The sequence below is a fragment of the Ammospiza nelsoni genome, chromosome 1 (genome assembly GCF_027579445.1).
Source record: "Ammospiza nelsoni isolate bAmmNel1 chromosome 1, bAmmNel1.pri, whole genome shotgun sequence".
Lineage (NCBI taxonomy): Eukaryota > Metazoa > Chordata > Aves > Passeriformes > Passerellidae > Ammospiza > Ammospiza nelsoni.
The window spans coordinates 115441584-115464683 of NC_080633.1; the positions used below are offsets into that span (position 1 = coordinate 115441584).

The following is a 23100-nucleotide window of genomic DNA, read 5'->3' on the forward strand; positions in this document are numbered from 1 at the left end:
TCTGTACCATGTCAAGTTGGGCTCTGAGTATCTCCAAGGATGAAGACTCCTTAACCCTTCTGAGCAACCTGCTCCAGTGTCTGACCATTTTCACAGTAAAAATGTTTTCTCTTGCATTTAAACAGTGTTTCCTGTCCTTCTGTTTGTGTCTATTACATCTAGTCCTGCGACTGAGCAGCACTGAGAAGACACTGGCTCCATCTTTATTGGATGATAAATACTGCCTCCTATCAGTATTCTACAAACTGGTAAGATCCCCCTGAGCCTTCTTTTTTGAGATGCAGTGCTCCCATCTCTCAGTTTCTGTGATCAACTTAATGGTCCTTTCTGCATTCCTGGTCCAGTACCTCCGTGACATTCTTGTTCCGGCAGAGCCCTGACACATTGCCCCGCATGAGTCTCACCGGGGCTGAGTGAGGAGATTATCTCCGGTAATCTCCCGTAGCCGTGCTGAGGAGCTGGCAGCAGCCTCCGGAGCGCGCCCCGGTGCTGTGGGCCGCCTCTGCCGCAAGGGTGCATTGCTCGCTCATGTTCTGCTCCGTGGCTGCCCGCAGCTCCAGCTCCATCCGCAGAGCTCCTTCCCAGCCCTCGGCCCCGGCCGCGTCCTGCTGCACGGCCAGACGCTGCGTTCCCTGCGCTGGTTGCCATCAGCAGATTTCTGCAGCTTGGTGATGTCTCTGAACACCAGCACAACCACCAAGGTATTGCCTGCTCCGTCCGATTCTGTATCGCCTGCAAACTCGCAGGGGGTGCTCCATCCCACCGTCCAAGCCCTCCATGCAGATGTTAGCCAGCCCAGTGCTGATCTCTGGGATTCGCCACTAATGACTGTGACAGAGGTCTCCCGCTGGACCTCATGTCACTGATCACAACCCTTTGAGCCCAGTAGCTCAGCTAATTTTCAGTTTTCACTATTTAGTCAGTACTTCATCAACTTCTCAGTTTTCACTATTTAGTCAGTACTTCTGAGGATGTAATGGCAAACAGTGCTAAAAACCTCCCTAAGGTCAAGATGAGCAACCACTCCTGCCCTCCAGCAGCCAGTAGTCTCATGGTAAAAGGCTACTAAGTTGGTCAAGCATGATTTCTTCTTTATAAATCCCTGATGACTACTCCAAATCATTTTTTGTCCTTCATACGTTCGGCAATGATTTCCAGAGTTATTTTTTCCACAAGTTTTCCAGGGGTTTAGATGACTGGCTGTAAGTTTTCCAGATCCTCCTTCTTGGCCATCTTGCAGACAGGAGTTACATTTGTTTTCTTTCAGACCTCAGAATTCTCTCCTGAGCACCATGACCTTCTAAAGACAGCCTAGAGTTGCCTAGCAATGACATTGGCAATCTCCCTCAGCATTTGTGAATGCATCCCATCAGGACCAATGAACTTCTGTACACCTTGTTTGTTTCAGTGTTCCCTAACCTGATCCTTCTTCATCAATAGTAAATCTTCTTTGCTTCAGACCCCACACTGGTCTGGTCTCTCAACTCTTGCATATTTATTATTTATGCTTGAGTTTAATCAGAAGTTCCTTGTTTATCCTTGGAGGCATCCTGTCACCTTTACCTGATTTCCTGCTCATGGGGTTGGACCAATCTTGAGCTTGGAGAAGGCAATCCTTGAAAATCAACCAGTTGTTGCTGGCCCTTCTTCTCTCCAGGTTCATATCCTGGAGGGGAAGTCTTTAAAAAAATCAATTTCCTAATTCCATGAGTGACATCTGTACAAGATACATTAGCAGATTCTATATTAAAGGAAATAACAGATACATCAAGATGATTTGTTTAGAAGGAACCAATATTGCTTTCATTGGAAGAATTGCACTTCACAGTTGTGTTGGATTGTATTGGAATTCTTTGGGAGCAGTGACAGCATGTTGATAAGGCACTGATTGATATGTTCCCTCAGGGTTTCCAAAGGTATTTAAAAAATCCTTCACTACAAACTTTTGAAAGGTACTAAGCAGCCACATTTAGGAGAGAAATCCCGGGGCTGGGTAAGTCAAAGATGGGCACAGGGGGTAAAACTGCCAGCAGGAGAAAGTGCCCACCAGTGTTTCAGGGGATCCTCTGCTGCCCAGCACATCCACAAATGAAGTGCAGGATGGAGAGCCAGAATATAAATAAAAATGCTGATGGTGGAGTTATTTAATTGCAAGGACCAACTACAAACTGGCAGAAAGAAATTCAAGGTATATTAGTGTAAAGTGAGGCAAACAGGCAAACTTACCATCTCACATAGAACCAAGGATTCTGAGCTGTTAGGCTAGAGATATTTCTTGATTAGTATCAACTCAGAGCTCATTAGCAATCAAAAAACAAAACTAACCTTTGAAGTTAATAAAACAGAGACCATCATTATGGCAGCAGAGTATGGTGTGCCTACATCTTGAGTGCTGTGCAGAGTTCTCTCTCACACTATCAAAAGAGAACCCCATAAAATTGACAGAAACATCTGCAGAGCTGATTATACTTCAAGAGTAGACCTTGGCCCTTCAGTATCCTTCTGTCAAGTACAACAGAGAATTTGAAGGGTGCTTGATTTTTCACAGAGGCTCAAGTAGCACTTGTTGATGCTAAAGTATCATTAAGGAAAAAAATCACAGGTTTCTAGCAGTATAAGCAGCAAGCTTCCTAGATTGGCAAAATAAACACAACACAAGCATTTAGGAACTACTAGAAAAAATTAATTCAATTCTTTATTCTTTTCAAAGCTGCAGAAACATTTTTATTGCTTGATATTGAGGTAAGGCACGTCAATGGCTTTATCTAAAAATTTATCTTGCATGCCCTCAGCTAATCATTTCAAAAGGTAACTGACTTATTATCATAACTTCTATAAAACAACTTCTTTATTAAATAAGTTACACAATACACACACACAAAAAGTTCTGGTTCTATAGCATAATTATTTTGACAGAGAAACACAGGAAACTTTTCCCAGAATTTACTTCAGGGCTTTTTATTCCAGACAGCATTTTCTATTTCCACTTAAGGAGGACAGAAGACCAAGAAATAGTTAAGCTCAGATATGCTTTATAAACCATTAATTTCAATTACCAACCCAAATACCATAAAGACCTACAGAATCATCTCAAATTCACATAGTTGCTCATTTCCAGGATTTCACGGGGCTAAGAACAGATGTGTGTCAGAAATCAGGAAACTGGCTCCATTCCTTTGGGATTTTTTTTTTCCAGAATGGAAGCAGGGGGGAGGGAGGGTAAAGAAGAAAAACAATTTGACTGAAACATCACTCTTTCTCCTGTCTTAAAAAGCAGCAGAGGCTTTGAGCAGAAATGGCAACATCAGCTACAGGAGGCAGCTCCAGATAAGGGTGCAGATGTACAATTATCAGTTCTGATAAGTCAGGGATGAGAGCTTTTTGTCTTAGCGTTGCCTACAGCACTTCCTTTCCCAGACACACTACAACCAGATTAGGAAAGATAGCAGATAAGACATAACAGTGCACAGGATAGTTCAATAGTGTATGCTTTGAGCACCAGCAGAGGAACATTATTACTGCTGCAAGCAAACTTCCTTTTCAGTACTTCCAGTATCTTGTCCAACACTGAGCCATGTGTTATAAAGCAAAGTAATCCTCACTTTACCATTCTTCCCCCCACCTTTTTTTAAACTCTATTCTGCACAAAATCTTCTTATAATGCTTCAAAATTTACAGTGTTCCAACTAGCAAGTTGCTACTGACACACCTGGTAGCAGGGAAGTCTTATAAAAGGACAAGTTGTTAATGCAACTTCTTACTCTTAGTAGCCTTAGACTGACAAAAAGGTTCTTTATTTCAAGGAGTATGTGAGTAGTTCACATTTTCCATATCAGAAGCAGCATACTTACTGAAATTAGGTACATCTAAGAACAAGTTAAATAGACCACTGACACCCTGTATTTATTTTTCTGTATTAACTGATTTGTAATACATACTCATTCCTTGGTTAGTGAAGAGGAAAAGCTGAAGTGCACTACCCTAGCTGGTGTCAAGAACTACTCATATTTGACATTTTAAAAATACCAAAAGGTATTATGTATAAAGAACCTGGCAAAAGCAGACCCTTGGTTTTACTTCACTTAATTACAAACAACAATTTTTCTGCACATCACAGTTCCTAGTGAGCAAGGCAGCACACAACACATCAACCAGAAAAAACCATGTCTGCCAACATCATCTTTGCCACTATCCCCTTCCAGGGTAAAACCCCACAGTTTCATTAAATCTCTTTATTTTTAATTTTCCTATATCAAAACAGTTCAGGGTATTTTTTTCCAGTATAAAAAACAGCAACAAAACTTTTAGATCACACAGTGGCAGAATTAATTATGTTCAGAGGAAGGCCAGAGAGAAAGAAAAGTCAACAGAAGGAATATAAAGAGTGCTGAGTTTTCCTAGAGGCGCTGCCTGAGGGCCCTGAGGCTGGGGAGCAGCTGGTCTGCGCGCAGACGCTCCTCTGCGTTGGCCTTCCAGCAGCAGCTGATGATGCTGTGCAGGGCCCGGCCCACGGGGGACTCGTGGAACTCCGGGGCAGCCAGCGACGGGCGCAGGGTGTAGGCGACCACGGCGTAGAGCACGTGCTGCCGCTCGCCCAGGTACGGCTGCTCCCGCGTCACCATCTGCCACAGGGTGATGGCAAACGAGTAGATGTCTGCCTTGGCAGTGACCCTCTCCCCCTTGAGGAGCTCAGGGGCACGGTGGGTGTACGTGCCCCCTTGCTGGCAAGCGCGGGCGCTCTGGGACGAGCCCTTCTCCAGTTTCTGGGAGCACCCAAAGTCTCCAATCTTGCAGACTCCCTGCTCAGTGATGAAAACATTTGCAGGCTTCAGGTCCAAGTGTACAATGTCCTGTGAGTGCAGAAAGGCTAAGCCTGTCGTGATGTCACAAGAATAGCACACAGTCTCTTCCATGCTCAGGGCCTTCCCTCCACATCCTTCTTCCTCATCCTCCCCCTGTCTCCATGCATCCCCAGTGCCATAAATGACATGGTGCAGAGTGATGTTACCCACATACTCCATGATGATGGTGCCCAGGCTGTTGTCGCTGGCTGGGGCACAGGTGCTGGCAGCCACCACACGTACCACATTGTCGTGTTGGAGCTGGGCCACGTTCAGCTCAGCCCAGAAGCTCTGCCGCGACGCCAGCCGGTTTTTGCTGCTCTTCTTCACCTGCTTCACAGCCACTGTTGCACCATGGTAGGTGGCTTTGTAGACAGAGCCAAAGCCCCCAGACCCCAAGGGCTGCAGGAGGCAGAGCTGCTCCCAGTCAATGGAGCACCAGGACAGGCGTGAGGGCAAGCGGCGAGTCCTGGCTGAGGAAGCTCCCCCCAAAAAGCTTTTGCTGTCTTTGCCAGGGATAACTAAAGGGCTGCTGCAGGGGCGCAAATTTGCAGAGGGGGAATACTCAAAAGAAAGAAAACAATTAAGAGGAATAGGTGATGGCATAATATGAAGGAGAAAACAACAGGCAGCTACTAAGACAGAAGACTACAAAGCTTCCCTGATAGAAAGGACTCCAAACCACCTTCCAAAGCCTTTTATCCTCCCTTCACTGTTTTCCCTCCCTCCCCCAAATGAACTGCATCTGTCCCAACTGTCAGAAACAAATCAGGTTCACCTGGAAACATTCTTCTCCAGCCCTGAAGCAAATCTCTAGAAAATCAAGGCAAACAGATTTAAAGCTAAAAAATTATTAACTCATAAGTATTTCACATCATTTCTAATCTCAAAAGAAAAAGAAACATGTTCTGCCCATTGAATGCCTCTAGCAAAATGCCCCAGGAATAAATAAAGCAGTGAGAGGTGATTGCATTTCACCATGGCTCCCGGCAGGAATGATCAGCATCAGGTGCATTAAACAGCTCAGTCTTTCTCAGTGAAAGCAGCTGAAGTGGTGAGTGCTAATGTTTGATGATGCCGTGGCAGGCATAAATATAAAACTGTGTTTGTAGGACCCTACCACTTAAACATAACTGGGACAACAGGACTAGTTTGGGTGCTCAGCTTTGCCCATGCAGTACTGCAACCTTAATAGCAGCATAAAGACAAATTATTGTTGTGTATCATCCTTTGGATACAGTAACTAGAATTACACATAAGTATTTTGTCATCTTCCCATCACACCCCATGCAGTATACTACAGGTGTGTATTTTATTTCTGGATCCTTCTTAGAAAAATTATTGCTCAATTTACAGAGCTGTTCTGGCAGAAATCAAAGAAACATAATTTTGTGTTAGTGGTCCATGTGGTTTTTAAAGGGCTCTTTTGAATTTTGACCCTCTCACATATTTGCAGTGCTTGTGCTAACTGCCATAGTGCTTGGTACCAGCTGTACTGCCCAGACAGCAGAGCACCCTTATGGGACCTATACAGTTGAGGATTTTTGAATATTCCAGTATCTTTCTGTACATGATGACAAATATTTTGGAAAGCTTGGAAGCCATTTCCTACCTCCTCACTCTTCAGATTTTTCAGTACAGATTCTGCCATGGGACTTCAGACTGACAGTGCCTCTTTCTCCAGGGTTTCTTTTTGGGCAGCACTGACTGCAGGCAGTCCTGGTGTTTTCTTTTCATTTTTGTTGGTGGGGTTTTTTTGGTGTTTTGTTCTTGGGGTTTTTTTTGGTTGGTTTTTTTTTTTTTTTTTTTTTTTTTTTTTTTTTTTTTTTTTTTTAAATCTGGATGTGTATAATGTAGATAGCAGGCTGCTGAGAGGGGGTTACAAGAGTACCCAGACCATGTGCAAGCAGAACTGGAGTGTTCTCCTCCTTGAGATGGGTTCAGTTTTTCACCCTAACACACAAACCTGATGTCCCAAAGTGATTTCCTGACCCTCCCTGAACTCAAGATCAGCGGGACCAGGGAGTCTCAAAGACATCACTCCTCAGTGAATCAGTGATGCAGATCTTCCCTAGTACTGACATTTAGGACAATCAGGAGAAATTTGCAGCAGCAATTCACAGGCAAACGAACTTGGACCACAGCTGAGTGGGAATGGAGAATTTGGGTTATCATCTGGCAGTATGAACAGGCTGGGGAAGATCTAGATGAACAGGTGCTAATAGGACTTGGTAACAAGTGAGAGTGCAAGGACTAAGGGATGCCGAGAGACCTCCGAGGGTGGGACAGTTCCTGCAGATGGGACTGCCTGACAACACAAGGCTCCTCCTTCCTGCCCCCTCCCAGAAGGGACTGTGGCAGTGCAAGAGGGCCCAGGACCCACCAGGTGCTGCCATAGCCCTTTGTACAGCATGAGCCAGCCAAGTAATATCCTACTGCTACCCCCGCTTTGGGGCACTTCTCTGGCTCATCATCAGTTACTCAGGGATGTTTTGGGGGTGGGGGAGGACCAGAGGATCTTTAGTGTGGTTTTAAATATGCAGTGAAATAAGCCATGGAGACAACAGGTATTAACTTTCCTTTCTTGAGTAGTACTAAGGTGTTAAGCCTGTATATGAAGTCCTCATTTCCAATGTTTGCAGAGAATGTCTTCTAGGCAGCTAAGTTGTGGTGGAAATGAAAAGCTGCAGAAAGGGGATGAAGCTACATAAGAGAGGAAAGATTTTTATGCCTGTTTTCTGAGTGCTAGTAGGGCTCCAGCTCTTCAACAGGCTTCTGTGCCATACAGCATATAAAAGCACCAGAAAGACATTTCTGCTCTAAATTCTCCAAGCCTGTTTTCACCAGGTTATGGTGGCAGTGAAGTTCAAAGGGAAAGCTGAATGTGGAGAGGCACAGGTAGAAGGATGTGTGGATGAAAAGACTGAGCACAGACCTGTTAAGCTGACAACTATAGCAGCCTTTCTGATGATTGTGAATGCCATAAGACAGTAATAAAATCTATGTTCATAAAATAGACAGGATTAGGCCTGTTTCCAAATTTCTTTGACTGAAATCTCATTCAAAAGGCTGTATCAGACCTTCCATATTATTATTTTCAAATTCCACATCCACATCTGTCAGCTGTCCTTTTGCTGCCATTTCAGGTAATTTTCTTGTTACCCTTTTTTGTCAGAAATCTTTCTGTTTTGCCCTGCCATTGTAGACATTGTTGTATTGTTTTTGGAGAATACACTGAATTTTTGAACAGGAAGAGGGGCATTCTCTGGGGTGTAAAGTGCCCCAATGTAACCTACTGTCCTGCCTCAATCTTACGGCTGAGGACTGGAGGAAGGGAACATCCAGAGTCTTTCAGTGTGAATATGATTGATTTAAATGCAAGCAGGCTTTTATTCTTAGTGAACACCATTTTCCTGTAATCCATTGATGATTTGGCCCAGTGACTTCCCAGGAGCCACAATTGCTGCAGGATGTCCATGTCAAGCTTCTTGGCCCCATTTAGCTCTGGCTTTACTGCAGGCTGGGGAGCCACCTGCAGAGGGGAGCAGGGCTGCTGGGGACACACTGCCCCTTCCCCAGGGCAACCCCCAGCAGCCTCCAACCACACTGCTCCCATGGCACTGCCTTTTCCATGAGGGAAAAGGAAGCTGTAGGAGCCAGAAGTCATCAGTACAGAGTGCAATAGGAGTTTTTACAAGGGACAGGGGGAAAGCACACAGTCTGTGTTCCGTGGGCTCCAATATGTCACAGCTACAATAAAATCAGCATCAATGGGTTTGTTCCAAGCTTGTGTGTTGCATTTCTGCAAGTACAACATACCTGTGCACCCAGTGCTGCACCAGCTGCCCCATCTAGTCTGTGCTTCTGGATAAGAAGGAATACAGAATCTCACTTGCTTCCCCCATTCTTATTTCACTTGCATATCAGGAATATAGAAACCCTTTGTTTGCCATTGCTCTTAGTTACCCCACTGCTGTTTGTTTGGTCACTGCACAGGAGGAATCAGCCCTGATACCAAGGGCCTTAAAGGGCAGGCATGGATGTAACCCAGCACAACACAGGGCACGTACCAAACACCAGCTTGGTTTTCATCAAGGTGCATCACTCTTGTGCTTAATAGCCAGTTTTGTCTAAAACAGGAGAGGAACAGGGCTGGGGATCGGAACTGACTTCAGAGAGTTTAGGAGTATATAGTTTTATATATATATATACATATTCCTCAATGATTAATTTATTTGTACATTTGGTGGTTGTACTATGTAACAATCCCTTGAAGGCTTGGCTATCCAGAGGCTTCTAAGAACTGCCTTACAATACAGAGGTAGCATTGTGTTTCTAATAGGTTACTTTGTAACCTTGCTAAAGGAGCCAAGTGCAGCTCTTCAGTACTTAAATTACAGTCCCACTCAAAGGAAGACAGTTCCATAGCCGGTGGCTTAGCGACTTCTGAGAGGTTTTCTTCTCTGTTTGAAACCAAGTTTTATTTTTTCTTCTTCTACTGTTAGTCCCTCTGATCTCAGTTTAGGATTTGAATATGAACCTACATTCTCCTCATGCACAGAGTTTCATAGTCCAAGTGTTGCTTCCAACCACACCTCATAGACCTCAAATGATATTCAGAGTTGCCTGAAAGGAATTCTGATATGATCAATTACACAGGTGTACATGATAGCATTGTCTGGAGCCAGTCCCTACAGAGGCTTGCTCTGAAGATAGGCCACTGATTAACAACTTGGGTTTTTTTTTTGTTTTTTTTTTTTTTTTTTTTTTTCACTACAAGAACAAGCCAGAAAAGAATCCAGTTCATGTTTCAGAGTTTGGCTGTTTTGGTGAGACAAATGACACCTTGGAACCACAAACAAGCAAGTTTTCATTAAAGCAATGAAAGGTAAACCCAAATGCAAGGAAAAAGTACATCTGCAAGAACTGTGATGCCGTTTTACTGCTGAGACATAATAATAATAAACATTTTAAAAGGTTAAACCCCAGTTTATAAATAATAAGATCAAGTTTCAAACACACATTGCCAAGCAGCTGTTTGATGCTTTTTTTCCTTCACACTAAGGTTACTCCATGTGTTCAAGAGCATGAAGCAAAGGCTCTTCTTACCTGAACACACTGAGGTTTTAACTGGAGGCACTGGGAAGGCAGGTGAGGTTTCACAGCTAATTTACAGGGGGCTCAGTGACCAAGGTGAACCAGGGATAACAATCTGAGTCCTGCTGCTGCAGATTAATACTACAATTTCAAACGAGCACCTTGTGACAAGCTAAAAGAATCCAAACTTAGGGATAGAGACAATGAAATGTAAACTGCAGGCTCTCACCCACAGCAGAATTTTCTGGCCAGGCAAAGACCAATACCTATCCTGGCAGGTTGACTGCTGTCACGTGGCAGGCACCTTGTGCAGTATTTTCAGCCAAATTGTCCAAGACTGGTTTTGCAGTCTTGCCCCTGGAGCAAAGCTGACTTTGCTGGGTACAGGGACATGCCAAATATAGTGGTGGAATTTAAGACTTGTAGCTTAAGGACTAGGAAACAACTTCAATGCTTAATGAGCAAAATTAATCATGTACAGCAAAGGACCCAGGGGGGTAATGTCAGAGCTAAGCTGAGCACTGGAGGCTGCTGATTGCCAGGTACATGGATTTAATGCTGATGCCTAGACTGATGCCTAAAGGGGTGAGTCTCTCCCAGCAGCTTGCACAACCCCACTAACAACAGATCACACCCAGCTCTGGGATGTGTGTTAAATACACTGCCATGACAAATGTGGTGGCTCCCTGCAAACACCACCTCTTTGGAGGGTTGTAGGGTGGAAGAGGGAAGAGAATCAGCTAAATTTGGTGGCTCTGAAGTGGTGGCCTGGGTACTCTGGTGGGGCATAGCAAATTCTCAGAGGTGCCATAAATCAAAAGGTTTTAAGCCCGACATTAAAATGGGTCATACAATTCAAATACATTGTTGCAAGGCTTTCAGTGAGTAAGCAGAAGCTTCCTGTAAAAACTCTGCTGAATTCAGCCCAAGACGAACAGAGCATATAAAGTATGGGGCAACCCTGTAATACTTCACTGGTGTAAGGAGTCAAACACTGACAAAATAAAATGAGACAATTTTCAGGTGAGACTTAAGAAAGTTTGGGACTTTAGTCTGTGTTTATTTGTCATGAATGTTTGATATTTGATAGTCTTATGTTACAGCTCAGATGTTACCCACTTATGGTATGCCCCTAAACCCTAACCAAAGTCGGTATTTTATTTTTATTTTCAATATAAGTACTTGTGAAGGAACTTTAAGAATTTACCCATGACCACGTGTGTGTAACAATTTAACACAAAAGCCAGTAAGCCAGAGTTGAGCCTAATTTCAGAGGCACAGCCTATAGAGCTTTTCTGCTGAAATTGTATCTAGGACTACACAAGGAGAGCTGACAAACACCTTCCTCACTGGAGTCTGTGCACCCTTTAGATAAACTGCTGTCTCTCATAGATTAATCAAGTACTTGGAAGAAGCTCTGCTGGCCTGCCTGGGAAGCCACACACTGTGCTAACTTGGGGATACCTTAATAAACAATATGATTCACTTTGGATTTGTAAAACACAAACACTTTAGACTTAAACATTTTGGAGGAAACCAAAATGAAAAAAACCTGAAGTTAATTTAGCAACTGTTCCAGCTTGGATTACTTTCCCATGCATACGTGCATGCACACATACACGTGCACACAAAATATTCACCAGAGTTCAAGCAATGTACTGATTTTTAGGAACTGTGACTTTTCAGGTTTTCTGCACTACTTAGCACACATCAAACAGAGATCTGACACATGAAAGTGACACTAAACCATTCTTTGTACGTGGCAGTTCAGTGCAACAATGAGAATCAGCCCCACAGGTAAAATATCAAGGGATCAATTAAAATGATTTCCAGCTCAGCCACAGCAGGCATTACCATGGCTTGTTCTCAGAAAACTCAGCTGGCAGCTGATGTCTTTTCAGTCACCTCTCAGGCAAACCAGCTCTGTAGCTGGTGATCTTGTGATACAAATATCCCCAAATGTAAAAAGGCTGAGTGATGACAATGACAATGAAGAATAGGATTGTTCATTATATTTTTTACAAATACTTATTTCTCTGAAAATGTTCATTACTTGAGGACATGCAGATCAATAAATCAATAAATAAATGTATAGAAAGATAAAAATACCAGGCAAAGTGTTACATCTTTATTAGGAGAAGAGAACTTTCATACTGAATTACCTGGGATATAACACACGAGCAGGAACTTGAAACTTCACACTACTGCTGAGGTTTGTCATTTTTAATACCATTATCTCCGGCGTTGTTCAAAACAAATACAGTGTTGCTGTTTATTTGCTAAAGGCCTCAGCTTACACTGATAAGCACCAGTTAATCTTCCAAAATGCTTCTTGAACTATTAAGTACAGACTCAATTTTGTAACAGAGTTTATCTTGCTGTCCTGCTTGCTGCCTGTGTGTGATCGCCAATCCTTGCTGTGCCAACTACAGCAGCTGCCACTTTGGAAAACTTAATTTCTATCCGGTTTTATAGAATGTTTTGATTTGCAAGGCAGGGAAACCAACAGCATGTAGCTGCTCAGTTCTTGCTCATCCAGCAGTAGCTCTGTATCAGTTCTATTTCTCTGTCAAAAACCAGTTTTCACTCTAGGACATGCTTGTACGCGGAAAGAAAAAGAAGGTGTAAAGAATGAGGAAAAGTGAAGGGGAAAACTAAACCAACCTTCCTCTTCTACTCCTGGAGGACAGTGAGACCAGCTACAGAGGATACTGCAGAACCATTTTCTGTACCTTCTTATGCAAGTTTTGGAAAGAAGTGGTTACAGGAGAGACAGAAGGGAAGATGTCTGTGACTCTGAATTTAACAAGGAAATTCTGGAGCGACTGCATCAAGAGATCTCTATATAACACACAGATGTCATCTGTGCAATCCCATTCCAATTACTGCAGAGGCTGATGGAATTTCTAGAGGCTATCTGCTTATTAAATCAGTTTTTAATCTGATTTTAATTTAATCAGTTTTTAATAAATCAATTATTAATCTGCTTATTAATCAGAGGGCATATTAAATCAGTTACAGTGGGTGAGACCAACTAGTACAGCAACACAGTGAATGGGGTGGTTTTCTCTTGAGGGTGTGTGTGGGGGGTATGTGTCTGTGGGTGGTTATAAATTGTTTTGCAGAGTACTTCATATCATAGAGCATGTGTTGAGCTTTTGACTCTCAAAATAACAAGGCCAACCCTCTCAAACAAGTTAGAAACCTGTGGCACAGAAGTGATAAGTCAGCTCAGAGGAGTGGGGTAGGGATCACAAGAAAGGAAAGATGTCTGCATGTGGAGAAGGTGAAAACCACCAACTCTAACAATCATTTCTCTCCAGCTGGGTTACAGCAAGGAACCTAAAAAGCCAAGATTTGAGAAAGAAAGGAACTCAAAAGCAGGGAAACCCAGACAGTGCTAAAGATGTTAACAAAACATGTTCCAAAAAGCAAAGAAATGTGAAATGCTACTCTTTTACTTTCCTGGCCAACAGTCTATGCTGGGGAACACCTGTGGAATGAGCAGAGGTAACTCTCTGCAGGCTGCTTGTCTGGCTGTGAGGCACCTCTTCCCCAGGCATCAGCCTGGCTTCTTCAGAAGTCACTGCCAGGCCAGACAGACATCTATGGGATCATCTATGGGATCATCTATGGCATCAAAGCAACTGAGTTTCTCCTGGAAATACTGCAGAGAGGCATCCAACATACTGTGTCTAGCACATGGCACGCCCTCAAAGTTTGTCCTGCAAACTACAACAAACAATGTATGAGACTTGCATGGATCTGAAATGATGGGAAATCACCTACGTGTCCCAAAGGAATGGTCCCACTATGGACACCCCATACTTACCTTCCAGTGTCTCACAGTGTTTCAAAGCACAATTTGATGGCAAACTCAACTGCTTCCTTCAGTTCAGGTCTGTCTTGTCACAGACACAGTAGCATCATCCCATTTGTTCCTTGGTGAAATCATGAAACACAGATATTTATGCCTTAAGATTTTCTGAAAAAATGACATTTTACCAGCCATAAATTATAAAGACAGTTATGCCTTTGCAAACTATTCCCAGCAAAACTGGATGGACTCTGTAATTACTTCTTGCAATCCCAAACATGCAGATCAAGATTATCTATTGAAATGCCAGGCATAAGTTATTCATTAACTAAAACCATTCTGTAATTTTATTGATATATTTTGTGGAGTTCACATATTTTTGTACAGCAAACATAACACTGTAGGCCACAAGAAGCTGCAGCACTATTGTTTAATAGCAGCAAGGTATATTTTATAATCAGGGTATGTGGACAATAAATAGTCTGTTTCTTTGGATGTGAATGTTTAAAATGAAGTTCTGCTGCAGCTTCATAACGTGATTGCTATTTTACAGAGCTTATACACAAAAATATATATGCAATCTTTTTGTCTATATTTTATACAAATACAACAGTAGTTTGTGAATACATTTTAAAGTACATATACATGATAAGCAACTCAATTTCCCATATCACAGGATAGCAAATTTTAAATGCAAGAAACATATACAAATTCAGTCTGGAATGCAGGGTTTTCTGTGTTCTTTTTTTTTCTCTATTTTTTTCCGACTCAAAACTTTTATCATTAAAAACATTTTAGCATACAAGTCCAAACAATTTTTCCAAGTCCAAACAATTATAGCTAAAAATATCATTTCAGCAATCCGAGTCAGGTTTGGGTGTGACATCATTCACCAATATACTCTTCCCAGTTTTTGTCTAAGGCTTTTAGTAACATATAGTATGTTCTTCACTCCACACCATATAAAAAGCCCACATTTAACATTAACTAGCAGTCACCTATTTTTGTGAACAAGAGCTGGGCTTGTCAGCGTTTAAATTTGCATGTCCAAAATTTTACTTTTGCAAGTGCATATGAATACATTGTGGTGTTGCACAAAAATTCATTAATGACAAATTAAGTCACAGTATAAAAATATATCATACAACTATAGGTCTAGTATAGTCCTTTTTTTTCTATGGGTAAAAATACATCTGAATGAGACAGGGAGGTTTGTAGCACCATGAGAGGAGTTGTATCCCAAGTTACATTAGCAGCATGATCCAATATAACAATATTGCAGGAGTGTTTCTGAGGAGATAAACATTCACTCTGGGTCAACTGTACCACTGAAGCTTATACTGAAAAGTGTTTACATATGATTAGCAATAGTTCTGTGTCACTTCCAGGGCTAGATAACTGTTATCAAAAGACACTGCCTTCCAACAAAAGTAAGACACCCTTATTGCATAAAAGCTTTGGGACTACCCAAACACATTTTGAACTACTGTGGCATTACTTGTAAGTTGAGCATGATGCTAAGTAAGCTGTGGTTTAAACTGTACACTGGGGGGAAGCAGGACGGGCAGCTAAGCCTATAATGGTTTACTACATACCAGATAAGTACATATATTTCAGAGGCTTATCTATAGACTGAGAAGAATACAGGAGAAGCTGCTAAACCAGTGTATGAGACAGACATAACAAAGGATGCAGGATCCCCATAGCATTTACGGACGCAGGATCAGGCCCAAAGTTAACTTCAGACAGCAGCATAGCGATAGGATGTGATAAAAAAAAATGTATCAAATACTGCATGTTAAATATTTTTGACAAAGTTTACCATCAAGAACTCCAGAAGACAGTTTGCAAACGGTGAGGACAAACTCCTAATTGTTTTTGACTGGTATTTAAAATGGCAGTAGAAGACAGTGTAGTTTGAAACATGTAAACCTAGTAAAAACCATTGTAAAACCCTTAAGAAAGACACACTGGTTCTGTGCAATATAGCAAATTGATAAGAAAACACTGTAAAAATGTACCTGTTTAAAATTACAATGTCTACCATTTTGTACACAAAGCATTATACCAAAGGCCTACATATATGTAATCTAATGGCACTTGAAACAAATTATAATAAAAGGTTTTATAATAAAAAGCATAACCTGTAAGAAATTTTCTTAAAAGGTTTAGGTTTTCTTTTTTGAAAGTGCTATATCTTGTAATATGTGTAACATAGAGGTTGACCAAGCTTTATTTTAAAAAATATTGGCCTATAATACAAGTTTAGCTCACTAGGCAAATGATCCTGAAAATATGTACTCTTAACATTCATTATTAGCTTAATAAAGCAATCAGCTCTGGCTCATGTTTCAGTCAGTATATGGTTTTTAAAAACCGCTACTGCCAAATTAACAATAAATCACTCTATTCCACAATTTACTACTAAATAAAGCACAAGCAACAAGTACACAAAAATATATATATTTAAAAAAAAAACAACAACAACAAAACAACCTTACTAGAAGTTTAGAAGTTGCACAAAGAGTGGTGCATGATCAGCCAGCCCTCCCCCCTCCCACCAAGAATCCACGGGAAATCAAGAAAACGGGTTTTAAAAACTGATGGTTTAGTAGTGGCCAATAATGACTGCCTAAGTGATGCTCAAAAGCACTCTGGTGGTGTTGGTATTGCTTTAAGGGTCAGTCTGCTTCCATGTTACCCTACATCCTAGTTCAGCTGCAAACACTCTGGGTGCAGCCACCCACTGAAACCCTGACTGAATGAGGTTCAATATCTTGTCTGAGGTCTCTATTTCTCAAGTGAAATGTATATCTAACACCAAGTGAAATGTCAATCCCTTTTCAGGAAGCTAAGGCACAAACAAGGTAGTAAGGGTTCTGGCTACGCACTAAGAAACGGGTGTTGGCAAAGTGTCTGTGGGTTTTGGTTTTCACAAGGTCTTTCAGCAGCTGGGGCCGATAACAAGTGGCTCCAGACCAGAAATTTGTGTGTCACAGGCTGCCCAGGGAGGGCAGCGCTGCCTGGCCACGCTGCTGGGCCAGCTGCAGGATGCCAAGCACCTGCAGCTTTCCTCTGCGGCAGGGAGAGTTGCAGATGCTCGGTTCCACACGGGACATAACCCACTGCAGGAATTAAGTCCATTTATCTTCATCTCAGATTAAAAGGATTGAGAATAAATCCAAGTTTTTCTTAGATGCGTTACAGTCGTTCATGTAAACTAGAACTACATTCGGTTGCATTCAGCTTGTGCTCTGTTCATCTGTGTTTTTCTTTCCTTTAGAAAGGTGAATGGAAAAAAAGCAATATTGAACAAATCATTCAACTAAAGATGTAAGCAAGCGAGCAATCTGTTTCACAGAAACCAGAGGAAGCAGTCGTGAAGCAGAGCTAAACGCCCACTTTGAGATAACCTGCTCCTAAAACCAAAATCTAGGAGTAGTTTGCAGAATTTCAAAAGGTATTTTCCTTATTAATACATCCTTATTTTAATGCCTTTGGAACACAAACACATTTATAAAAGTGTTATTTTTCAGTAATAAAATTTAAATACACATATGTATAAAATAGTAAAACTACACCTGCATATTGCTCCTAGCATTAAAAAAAACAGTAGGAGCTACTGATAAAACATCCGGAGCATGAGCTCCTTAAATGGGAGCAACTTTTGTTTCTGTGAAGTATATTTAGTTTAACCACTTAAAACCTTGTATGAATTCTCATTATTCATAGTTTGAGAGATACTAATGTACTTGAGTTCCATTTTTTAATTCCTTGTACAAAAATGACAAGGAAAATAATGTTATTGTTGAATTACAGCAAATCTAGTTTGCTTTTATGCATCACAGGGTTGGTTGTTTTTTTAGGGTTTTTTTTTTTCCTCTTTTGGTTATTAGGGGTTGGGGAATAGAATATATATTGCATTAGGTAAAAGTGGTGTAAGCAATATGCTTTTACTTCACTCCTAAGAGTCCTGTCTTTAAATCTTGGCAATGGGCAAAAAGTCCCTAACCAAGTACCCAGGTGTAGAAAGTGTGATTAACATCTAACTTGTTGCTTAGGAGGACATAACACACCATGTAACACAACTGAAAAGATCACTCCAATAAAAACAAAACAAAACAAAACAAACTGGTAGTTGCAAATTTACATTCACTTTCTGACTGCACACTAGTTTTGAACTGAAAATAGGTACACACTTTCTGGCTGGACTTGATCCACCCTTTGGCGGTGGCAGCGGGGAGAAGACTGACGCCTACAAACATGAACACACTACTGGAAGGTTCCTATGCAGTACTCTCTCTATGCTACTGAAGAGACAAAAACAGCAAGTTAAGAATTCAAACAAAAACTGCGACAAAATATTCTGCATTACTATGTTACAACACTTTTATATTTCAAGATCAGCCATTAATTTTGCCTGTTTCCCTATACCAGAGTCACGAAAGCACAACAACAGTTTCAAATTCAACTTGAAACATCTGTCATTTAGGCAAGCAGATATTCTCTGTTGAAATTCTGTTCAGCCATAATTTTAGAGAATTACACTAATTTTTTTTCTTCTGTTATCCATAACAGGCCACCAAAATTTAAGCCAGAAAATGGCAAAATTCTTAACAACTTTTATAATGACTTCAATACAAGTCAAAATGCTATATATATGTACATGTGTATATATGGACTTCTATATATACACACACAAGTTTTCAGAAAAATCTGAATTCTATATTAATTTTAAAAATTTAGATTTGTCATTATAGAACAGGTCAGATGTGTCACTATTTGGGAAGAGGATTTGTTTGGAAACAGAATGCAGATTTTTTTCCCCAAATCTCAGGAATCCTTGTGATACATATTTTAAATGGATTATTTGCAAATAGTAGAATATATTAAAAGGTAAAAGTGGCAGTTCTACCATTGACATTAATAAAACAGACTAGCTGGTATGGTTGAAAAAGTTTTAAAAACGGGATGAGTGTTGTGAGTTTGCTTGGGATGACTTTCTACTGAACATTTTAAATGTGTAAATTGGCAGTGAAAATGAAAACAATACAATGAGACTGTTTAAAAAAAACAACAAACCAAAGTAAACACAGCTGAGAATAAACACTTTCAAAACATTTTAAAAAAGTTAATTTAAATTTCTTACTGGCTTCATGAGATTGGTACTGTACAAAAGCAGAGAATTCATAATGTCTTATAGTAGGCACTAAGTTAAAAATGGTCACCTAAGGCATTTCTACAAATAGACAGTTAACAAGCCAGCTTTGTACATCCTATTGGAAAGCTTGATGAAATCGTGGTAGGGTGGTGGTTGTGCTTAGACTGCTTGTGAAAGCTGCTGACAATGAGTGCAGAGACCCAAGACCTATACTATTGCTAGGATCTTGTGGATCCTGGGTTTGTGGTGGGAGTTGAGTCATAGAAGAATGTGCCTCCTCTTGCGTATAACTCATCCCGAGGTTTCCCACTGAAACAGAAGGATTATAGGGAGGGCCATTTACAGGTATGAAGTTGAACAGCTGAGAAAAGTCCAATGATGGGGCATTTAGAGGTTCACTAATAGGAACGGAGCCCTTGGAAAGGGAAACTTCCCCAGACCCATCATCTAGTGGCCCTACTTGTGGATCCAGCCCTAGTTTTGATGAAGATGCTTGAGAATCCTGGGATGAAGAAGGCATACCACTTTGCAACTCCATTAGGTAACTTTCTATTTCCCCTTTCAATGGCTGTTCTTTTTCAGGCATAGAAATTGAGTATGAGGTAGTACCGAGTGGGTATTTCAACGATAGCTGGTGAGAAGGGTGGACAGACTCCATATCTATTGGACAAGGCATTCCCAATGGTAACGATGTGGCAACCATTTGGTGTGCAGATGCAGAACTCTGCATGGACTGAATCTGAGTGTTGTAGAGATTTAATTGCAAAGTGTTTGTAAATGGCTTTGATGTCAGTTCACTGGAAGGTAAAGACATCACTGGAAGCAGCTCATCCTTAATAGGCACAGAAACATTGCAGGTAAAGGGATCTAGAAGGTCCATTGGCTCTGTTTTGACCTTCAGAAGTTCCTGGTTGTGACTTTTCTTCATGTGGCGCGTGAGGTGATCCTTGCGCCCGAATCTCTGTGCACAGTACTGACAGAGGAAGTCCTTTCTTCCAGTGTGCACTACCATGTGTCTGCGGACATCCTTTCGGGTGTAGAACCGACGGTCACAGTGTTCACACTGGTGCTTTTTCTCCTTCACTCCACCCGATGACTTGCCTGCATGAGTTTTTAGGTGCTCCAGCAGCACTCCTGTGCTTTCAAAAGTCTGCAAACATACCTTACAGGTGAGGTCACCACTTGTTGCAGCATGCAAAGCCAGGTGACGTTTGAACCCAAGCTTGGTATTGTAGTTCTTTCCACATTCTTCACACTTAAAGGCCTCTTTGTTGGGATTGTGTGTATGTAGGTGATTCTTTAGGTGATCTTTTCGGTGAAACATTTTCTCACAATAATTACACTTGTGGGTTTTCTCAGGAGAATGAGTAGCCATATGCCTTTAAACACAGATATATTCTGTAAGTAATTATTTTGATCAAAAAACACATGAGCTCATTTTTTAATGGCAGCTATATACTACGCTAAGGGCTGCTTTGCAACAGAACCTTTTTAACTGAAAGCATGACACTACAAAGACAGTTTGACAAATTTAAATATAGCAAACCGCGAGCCATTTCTCTTAAATTGACACTTTAGTTTTGGTGGGTCTTAGCTACGGTAACAGGGGTATATGGGCAAGTATGAAAGTACTCGTGTAAAAGTCCATAGCCAAAGAACTTTCAGTCCACACTCTTTTTCTTGTGACAATTCCTTATACAAATGAAAATTCTACGCTCATTAAAAACAAAACAAAACAAAACAAAAACAAACAAACGGAAAACAAAAGCAGAAAACAAATTAAGAAACAAAATCAAAGACATTAGCTTGCAAACTTAGGTAATTTAGAATTCTAGAAACAATCCAATAGCTACTTTAATTAACACATCCTCTCTGCAATCAGCTGAAGGCGTACAGAAATATATACTTTTACACGGCTTAACACGGCCAACATAAAATAGATAATATAATCTGAAAGATAAATAGAGTTTAATACCTTAGTAATTTGTACTTAGAAACAAAGGCCTTGGTGCAGTCTTGTTGTGTGCACTTGTAGGGCCTCTCTCCTGTGTGAGAGTATGAGTGAACCTTTAATTTCTCAACACTGTTAAAGGCCTTGTCACACAGTTGGCAAGGAAAGTTTTTTCTTGGTTTGGTTTCACCACGCTTACGTTTCCCTGAAGGGACTTTCTGGGTATCTCTTACTTCTGACAAATCACCAGGAATGACAGTGGCCATCGCAGCCTAAACCAGGCCTTCTTGTTGGACACTTGGGAATTGCCCAACTCCACTAAATGATTTAGCTTTAGATGGCTTCTCAAGTTTCATGTGGTCGTAAAAGAAAGCAAAAGGGGACTGGAAAAAAAAAATAAGAAACAACTAGTTTGTAACTAAACTTAGATTTTGAAGTTTACTTGCTATGTGATGCTTCTGAATAAAACTTAAAAATAAAGTTAGGTTCAGCTGGTCTAACGTAATACCTACAGGTTTCTTTATACTATTTGCTGCAACTCTTAAAATGCATTGCTCAGGATGAACAGATCCACATATGCCCTGAGATCACACCTCACAACTTTCCCCTCAAGCACTGATGGAGAAGAGCAGAGTTTCTGTCAGATCAAGGGAGGCATCAGGCAAAGGCCTACCTACCCAGGCACCTTTTGGCAGCTTCTGATTTCAAAGGATTTACAGCCACGCCTCTGGTGTTTGCACAGACATCCCCCCCTCCCCACACACACACAACTATCAAAGCCTGTAAGCCTCAAAATGTTTGAAAACCTACAGAAAACACAGCAGTACCCATGCAGACACTATGGAGGGCAAAGCTCATGTTCCCGATTGGATGTACCTCCCTCCCTGTGATTACTGCACATCTACACATCTACGCTGGGAAAATGCATGCACTGCCAATGATGCCTAACACCAGGTGAAATTCTCCTGTAAACTCACTCACCCTCTACTAACAGAGACTTGATCTATGAATGACAGAAGTCCCATGGATTAGGGTTAGATTAGACAGATCAGGGTTTTATCAGCCCAGCGCTGGAGACCCCCAGCCTTCTCATGCTACCCTGTGAGACACGAAGGCTGTAAGCATTCAGACTCAGGTTAGCTCAGGATGGAGGCTCCAAGTCCTGCCCCTGTGGCATAGCAAAATGTCAACTAAACAGGAGGCTTTCACTGTCAGGAAGTGCATGATGTGATCCTCGTGTCTGACTTGTGGGTGAGAAGTTTTAAATTTGTCATCTGGTATCATATAGTGGCAACAGGGCACCTGGCACCACAGGGCACTCAACAGCCCTCCTTAGTCAGGGCTTGCTGACAGCTTCACTTCATCCTTGGAGCACAACTGCTACTATAGATACCAAAATCCTGTGCTACCCAGAGTGGGAAGGGTGGAGCGTGAGGTCTGCAGCAGCAGGGACAAGGAGGACAGCAAGACAGCACTCAATGCAAGCATTTTTGAGGGCTGGAAAGCTCCAAAATTTAGCCTTTCTCCCTTGAAAGTGCCAGCACCAACCCCCAGCCCTGGTGTCATGGCTGGCAGCTGCTGTCCCCTCCGGTCCCTGCCGCGGCAGCTGTACAGGAGGCAGCCAAGCTGGGCCGGGCCGGGCTGGGCCGGGCGGCACCGGGGCCGGGCAGCGCCTCAGCCCTGGCAGCAGGGCCGGGAAGGCCGCAGCTGCTGGGACAGGTGGGGCTGGGCAGCTGGAGCCGGGCAGGCACCACCAGGCTGCAGCTGCTCCAGCCCAACGCCACCTCCCTGGAAAACAAACCGGGCTCTTCCCTGCTGGCAGTGAGGGAGCCCTGGCCCTAGCTGTCCTCTCACCCCTGCTGGGGCTCAGCAGAGATGGAGGCAGCAATTGCTCCAGAGAGAAGTGGAGAGCAGCGCCCAGGTGTGCCGGGGGGAAACTACACGGTCCTTGCAAGTGCCCCAGCATGGTCCTGGAAGAAAGCGAGAAGGAAGGAAAGCCTGTGTTTCCCTCAATGCATGACAGGACAGGAGAAGCAGGGAAAGGAAGCCGAAGTGCCTCTTTAATGTCTGCATTATAAGAAATCCTCAGACTTGAGACCTCCATTTGAAATGTGTATACAGAGTATGTCTATGTCTAAGCCTTTTCCTCCTTTCTTCCCATTTTCCCTTGTCTTTAGAGGAGGAGAGAAGTACTGGTACAGCAAGATGGAAATCTGCTTCCTTTCAACCCTGA

The 23100-nt window shown here is 42.0% G+C and overlaps 2 protein-coding genes across 4 annotated transcripts in view; both read right to left on the bottom strand.

Annotated features, from left to right (window-relative positions):
* Positions 1–2589: 2589 nt before the first annotated feature.
* Positions 2590–5494, bottom strand: MOS (MOS proto-oncogene, serine/threonine kinase). Its single transcript, XM_059490549.1, has one exon. The coding sequence runs from the start codon at positions 5445–5447 to the stop codon at positions 4398–4400; it is 1050 nt and encodes a 349-aa protein (XP_059346532.1). The 5' UTR covers positions 5448–5494; the 3' UTR covers positions 2590–4397.
* Positions 5495–14072: 8578 nt separating this feature from the next.
* Positions 14073–23100, bottom strand: part of PLAG1 (PLAG1 zinc finger) — a 52316-nt gene continuing 43288 nt past the window's right edge. For 2 of the 3 annotated variants that reach the window (XM_059487696.1, XM_059487705.1), the window contains 2 exons: positions 20892–21250; positions 14073–20295 (listed from right to left, as the gene is read on the bottom strand). In XM_059487696.1, the coding sequence (XP_059343679.1) occupies positions 19032–20295; positions 20892–21133 (1506 nt within the window). In that variant the 5' untranslated portion in view covers positions 21134–21250 and the 3' untranslated portion in view covers positions 14073–19031. Of the gene's footprint in view, positions 20296–20891; positions 21251–23100 lie in introns of those variants that run through there. The other variant, XM_059487712.1, reaches the window with a different exon arrangement.